The following is a 6,931-nucleotide window of genomic DNA, read 5'->3' as shown; positions in this document are numbered from 1 at the left end:
CCTTTCAGTGGAAATATCTTGGAAGACGACGAAACTAACATACAAGTAACTTGCAGCAAGACAAAGGAGATTTTTTTAAGTCATTAATTCTTTGATATTGAAAAAAAAAAGTTCCACTAGCAGATTATTTCACTCATGACAATCATTTTTTCCCATGTTATAGATTAACTAATCTACCAGTAGGATTAGTACTTTTTCATCAATATAAAGGAATAATTGACGTAAAACAAGCTCCTGTATTGTACTGAAAAGTTACTTTTGAGTGAGAGTTTTGTCTTAATTCAAGTCCACTATGACATCTGCACTGGAAACTAGACCAGAAATACTTGGTAAGATTTTGTGGTTTTGCAGCGTGGGGCGACTTATAGTCTGGAGAATATGATAGTTTTCAACTAAAAATCTCAGAAGCATGACATGCTTTCATATTCACCCTTTTATTGTGATAATGCAAAAAAAAATTCTACCAGCTCCTTTTCAAAGTCATCTTATTAGTATATGTCATATATGGGAATCTGTCACCAGGATAACTAGTAGTTTTGTATCCCACAAATTTGCTCTTAGTGGAAACTTGCAAGAAAGATGCTAATGTTGAAATACAGCTGGGCCTGTCAGGGTGACACATTTTGCTGGACGATAAATTGTCCCACATATTACTACGATAATATTGTCATTCTGACATCATGTTCTTGGGTGGAATTCAAATTTACCAATTGGATATAAAAAGTGCAAATGTTCAGCTCATCACATAAAATGACTTCAAATTGTCAGAATGAAGTAGCTTGTGGTAAGAGCGGCGACAGGAACCCTGCTGGTTCTAAGGTTCTCCCTCCTACCTGCTCTGTCTCAGTGCTCCAGATCCTGTGGCTCAGGCGTCCAGAGAAGAGAGCTTCGCTGTGGGGAGAGAGACTCACAGGGAGGGTATGTTGGCTCCAGCTACACACCGCCACTTTCATCACACTTTAGTAGAGCGCCGCAGACAATGGAGGCCCCGCCGCGTCGTCTGGATTCAGACGTTCTGAGTAGACGGTGTGGCTCTTTCTGCCCAGGTATGTGGAGTATCCCGTGCGGCGGTGCAGAAATATGGCCAAACCTTCACTGGATCTCCAGCAGGTCTGCAGTGGAGCGCCGTGCCCAGAGCGCCCCCGGGTGGTTCCTGCCAGAACATCGTCCGGCGCCTCCGTGTCAGGCTGGTTCCCGTCTCCCTGGCAACAGGTGCGGCAGGTCACACTTCACACTGTGCACAGGAAAGACTTTCAGGATTATGAGGGAATCCCAGTAAAACATTCAAATTAGGGCAATAACGACTAATCGAATTAATTATGATTAATCAATTATTGAGATTATTGTTATCTAGAGTATACAGGCTCAAGAAAAGGCTGTTTGCTAAAAGAACAACACAGTTTTATACAATTATGAAATTGTATAAAACTGCTCAAAAAACATTTTGTGTATGTGCATATATATATATATGTATGTGTATATATATATATATATGTATGTGTATATATATATATATATGTATGTGTATATATATATATATATATATATATATATATATATATATATATGTGTGTGTGTGTGTGTGTGTGTGTATCTGCGGTGAGGTTCATAGCTGGCGAGGCACCGACTTAATTATAATCAGATTTACAAATCTAGACCCCTGCATGTTATTGTTAACATAAGGAAATTTAGTGCATGGTACAATGCTGGAGGGCAAAAAGACTATTCTTTAACATGTGATGCTTACCCACGCCGCCACCGCAGAATAATTCCGTTATCTCAATCAAACTTAGACATGTCGATATTATTAATTTCTTTCTGTGCTTAACAACACAGGGAGAAACCGTTAAAGTACAACTCAAAACCACGTCTTTCTCGCTCTCTGTATCAGCTCAGCTAATGTATAGCTAGCTTGTTGTTACTGTCTCCTACTCTGCAGTTGTGCAGTCACAATGTTTGGGTTCATTAGCGCCCCCTGCAATGAGGCAAGAGAACTGCCTGCCTCGCCTCGAATCTGTTCTCTGCCGTTTCTGATCGCTCCTCAGCACACGAAACATGTTACACACACAGTTGGTGACAATAAAAACACAGTACATTAAATACATAAGCTAAATTATGGAAAATCAGTCCATACATTAAATGTTTTTAACCATTTTATTGGCGACGTACAGACAGGAGGAGCATGCTCTCATAGAGTGGCAGCCAGTGCAGTTAGCGAGAGGTTGCGCAATCCCAGGTGAGGCTCAGCTCACTGCTGCCTCACCAGCTTCGCTTCCAAGCATTTTAATGGGAAAATGCGAAAATTCAGCGATTTTGAAGAAAAAAAAAAATCAGATTTGGTTAAATTCAATGAAAAATAGGTACTTTATAGTACAAACTACAGGGTGAAAATATCTTTATAAATGATTTTATTATTATATTTTATTTTGAGGCTCTGCCTCACCTGACCGCACGTCACTGAGAGCTCTAGATACATCATTTGCTACAATCAGAAATGCTGTTTTTGCATTCTAGGTAATAAAATGTCTATCTAAAAAAAGAAAAAAGATTATTTGCTTATTTTCACCTCTTAATGTATTTCTAATATTGTATAAAAAAATATTTAAAAGGCCAAATGAAAAATCTGCCAGTTTTGACACCCGATTAATCAGAATGATCGCTAGAATAACCAATGACCAAAACAATCTCCAGTTGCAGCCCTCGTATGAAACATGAGAATGAACAAAATCTGTCTTCCCCCTCAGTAAAAGTGATAATGTATTAATAAAAAAATAATAAGTAAAACTCCTGAAAGTAAAACTGATGAAACGTATTTTCCACCCGACTTCTCCCCTGTGATTGATTTCAGCTGATCAGGCTGGTCTTCTCTGGAAAGCTCCGGCATAAATAGTTTCATTTTAAAGCGGCGCTGCAGTTCAACACGTTGGAGCCTGTGATCCGTGTCCTCTGTGTTCTCATCTCAGAGACGGACTGCGCAATGTAGGCGGTGTGTTGCTCCGCCATGTAGCCAGCAGGATAATAGAGGCCAAGGGGAACGGGCCTCAGATAAAATCCTGAAGCTGCTCTCTCTTACCGAGTGTTTTGGAGCAGAGGGTTTGTGTGGCCTAACTGTTGCGTCATCTATTATGCAAAAAGTCTTGCGGGCGCAGAGTCTCATCCTGCTTGATCTCAGGCCTGGGGATGCTTGTACGTTTGGACCAGAGGAGATGTCTCCTGACAGCTTTGCTAGAGGGCGAGAACATGCTGCCTGGGATGTTTGTATTCATCTGTTCTTGGTCTCTGCAAAGACCTTCCAACCCCTCCGCCTCCCCCCTGCATCTGCTTGTGTTTGCATCTCTGTAGTCGTCTCCTGGTGATTGCCTCTTGGAGATGCATGTTGGTTTGTTTTTGCTGTAGTGCTCCGTGTCCTGTGGAGGAGGGGTTCAGACTCGAACCGTCCAGTGTCTCCAACAAGGTCGCCCCCAGGCCGGCTGCCCGGCCCACCAGAGGCCTGTCACTTCCAGGGCGTGCAACACAAACTTTTGCCCCGCGGCTCCCCCAGGGCCGGCACCGCGCCTCGGTAACCGGGTTCCGGCCACTGGACCCAGTCTGAAAGGTAAGGCTCTTGAAGGGAACTAACGCCGCCCGGAAGAGGTTTTGTTTTTAAAGTATGGCTACATCTCAGAGGTGAAAGCAAAATGTAAGTGGACTTGGGGTGCAGTCACACCAGCCCTGCTCAGTCCGATTTAATTGATGTTGATCTAGAAAGTCCAGTTCGTTTGTGGACATGTGAACGCATAATTGATGTGGTCCAAAAACATTTTTAGTCAATTCGGCACTGTTGCTCTGTATTGGAATGATATTGGCCGATACTAAACCTCAAATATCAATATATTCACTTCCGATATCAGTATCGTAAATGAAAACAGTGGATCAATGAAGCAATCCCTTGTAGAAACCCTGCGCTCTCCTCAAACTATTCTCTTCTGTCGACAGATGAGCGCTGTGTCGATCACTTCAACTGGTGCCACTTGGTTCCCCAGCACGGCGTCTGTAACCACAGGTTCTACGGACAGCAGTGCTGCAAGTCCTGCTCCAACAAGAAGCCGTAGATCCGTCTGCGCTCCCAGTTTTGTGCCGTGCTGCTTGTGAAGGAGATACCCCCGTCCCAACCGGGAGCCATCGCTCACTACACACACAGAAACTCTGCCCCAAAGTTGTGTGTTTTCCTCCTGGAGTTCTTGAGTGACACAAAGTGGTGAAGAAGCACAAAAGACGTTGCACCGACTCAAGTCAAGGTCTCCGTTATAGAGGGGAAAGCAGCTCCTGACACTCCTCTGCCAAAGCAATGACTTCATATGTATGTGTATATATATATATGTACATGGTCACAAATCTTCTACCTTTTGAGATCTCTGAAACTAGAAACCCATCAAAGGAACAGAGCTTTCTCATATGTTGTATATTTAAAGGCAACAAATGGTGATGTCTTTTTTTTTTTTTTTTAAGTTATTATGTTACATCATTTTCTATTTTGTCCATCCATGCAGCGTGTCCAGCTGTACGGCAGGCCTGTGCTAGTCATCAGGTTTTAGTAATCGGAGATGATCAGTTCTTCACACATCATCTACATGTATCACAGCAGGACGGTTTTGTTTTTTTCACGCTTGTGTCAATCCGATGAAAACCTGTCTCCTCTGCACACGTAAATATTTCCTTCAGCTGTGCTGCAATGGTCATCTGTTTTCTTCCCCGCATATATCTGTGGTTAAAAGAAAAAGAAAACAAAACAAATAACTTGGACATCTATGCGTCGTTTCTTTTTCCTTCCCGGCGTTCTATCGATTGCCGGCAAAATGAGGTGCATAATGAGTGAGGCTATCTGCAGGCCTCAGGGAGGGGAGAGAGGAGGGTGAAGAGCGAGAGAAGAGGATGATTGCCTGACGAGCGTGGGTGCAGTCTAGATAGCAAGTGCTTGTTAAGAGAGGGAGAAAAAAAACAATGTAGGTATGTTCTCCAACAGGAGTCTGGTCAAAATGCGGGTTAAGATAAGAAATGACGCACGTTCAATTCGACAGCCGGAAAACACGAAAGGAGACGACCTGAATGCTTCTCTTTACTCCTGGACGGAGGCATGCCTCCCCGCTAACCGCTGGCAAAAACAAATGGACACAAGGTTTAGATCAGAGCATACGGCTCATGGTGAATAACGAGCGTCTCTTCCGCCAATAACACAGCCTGCCAGCCGTTTGGGTGAACGGATTTCAGCATGGCACTGACAAAAACTGAGTCATACTGTTGAGGTGCCATTGGAGGAAGTTAACCTTGTTGTTAAAAAAGAACAAAAAAAAAAACAATTAAAATGTGAAAACTGCAATGCAATAACAGAAGCCACAGTGAAAGTTAAAACAGGAGTTACGCTGATGTGAACTTTATGCCAAGACATAGCTACGCTGAAACAAAATTTAATAAAATTTTAGTTTTGCTAAACCAGAAATTACACTAATCCAGGATATATGCTAAAATAGAAGTCATACAAAATCTTAACATAAGCTAAAAACAGGAGCTATGCTAAAACAGAAGCTATAAACTTGCTAAAACAAAAATTTTAGCATAACTTTCATGCTAGCCTAAATTCTGTTTTCGTGAAACGTCTGCTAAGGTGTAAATTATGTTGTGGCTTTTGTTGTGTTACAACTTTAACTTTTTGTTGACCCTTCTGGGCCACCATACAGTGTACAAAATGTTTACCTATAACACTTTCATTCATTTTGTGTCCATTTACTTTTTTTTTACAGAGCCTGAGTGGCTACAGATGCATTTTTGAAAAGTTTTTCATCAGACAACATTCAGGTGGTTTGTGACATAGAGACTAAAAAACACAGATATCTTCACAAAAAAAATGCTTGTTGCAGGTACAAAATAAATACAATTAGAAATATCAGAAAACATAAGGATACAGTATGTGTGATATCTTTTTTTTTTTTTTGAAAGTTAATTACTTGCCTTTTATGACCTTGTGATTTTGTGTGGCTCAAAGCAGATGGATTTTTTATTTTTTCTACATTATAAGGCGCTCGGGGGATTTTCAGAGTTCCAGTTCTCGTTACTGAGAAAAAACAATTGACAAGGCAATTCAAAGTTCATAGTGCTTACTTGATCAAAACATAACACATGAAACAAGCAACAAACATTACATTTTGTCAATTGTCATCATCAAAATCATGAAGATTTTTAATCAAAGGCAGCTCTAAACAGGCAGGCTTTTAGACTTAATTTAGCCTAAAAGCCAGTGTTTCAGCAGTTTTGCAGTTTTCTGGAAGTTTCTTCCAGATTTGTGGTGCTTAAAAACTGAATGCTGCCCAATGTTCGGTCTTGTTGATTGGTTTTTATTGAATCTGGATAGTGATATTGTCTTGCGTCTTATGCTTGTCTGACCATTTAGTGGGGAGAACTGCCTGCCAACCCGACCAACGCATTAGATAAAGTTTTAACTCGAGAAGCCAGTCAAGATTTATGCCAACCAAACACTGTTTCATGGTGATTATGTCAGCCTTTCTTGCTCTATGGGAGCCGCGATTCCTCTTTAATCAGAAGTGTCATTGAGCTCGGGATCCTTGCGGCCCCCATGGTGTGACCCAGACAAAACAAGCTGCGGCTCACACAACAATCCGAAAGCGCCACAAATATCCATACAATTCAACATGATTGCTCTGCATCTCGCTGATTTTTTTTGAAGGTGTGCTATTAAAAGAGAGCTTTTGCAACATTGGTGTGACTGCATATTTGAACTGCTTTCCCCAATGCTGGCATTTACAAGAGTCTGTTTTAAAGGCGCTGAGGGGAAGTTTGTGCAGTGTGCACTGCAAAAACACCAAATCTTACCAAGTATTTTCTGTCTTATATAACATGGAAAAAATGTTTTGTTACATGTGAAATAGTCTGCCATTCC

General features: G+C 41.5%; 1 protein-coding gene across 1 annotated transcript in view; it reads left to right on the top strand.

Annotated features, from left to right (window-relative positions):
• The window catches only part of LOC103132464 (A disintegrin and metalloproteinase with thrombospondin motifs 18-like), a 13,558-nt gene extending 8,243 nt beyond the window's left edge, over window positions 1–5,315 (top strand). Inside the window, exons 2-5 of the mRNA XM_007544274.2 lie at window positions 848–918; window positions 1,047–1,212; window positions 3,397–3,595; window positions 3,976–5,315. Of these exons, the coding sequence (XP_007544336.2) occupies window positions 848–918; window positions 1,047–1,212; window positions 3,397–3,595; window positions 3,976–4,091 (552 nt within the window). The 3' untranslated portion in view covers window positions 4,092–5,315. The remainder of the gene's footprint in view (window positions 1–847; window positions 919–1,046; window positions 1,213–3,396; window positions 3,596–3,975) is intronic.
• The last annotated feature ends 1,616 nt before the right edge of the window (window positions 5,316–6,931 follow it).

This window comes from Poecilia formosa, unplaced genomic scaffold (genome assembly GCF_000485575.1).
Source record: "Poecilia formosa unplaced genomic scaffold, Poecilia_formosa-5.1.2 Scaffold1071, whole genome shotgun sequence".
Lineage (NCBI taxonomy): Eukaryota > Metazoa > Chordata > Actinopteri > Cyprinodontiformes > Poeciliidae > Poecilia > Poecilia formosa.
This window is presented reverse-complemented; position numbering and strand designations above follow the sequence as displayed.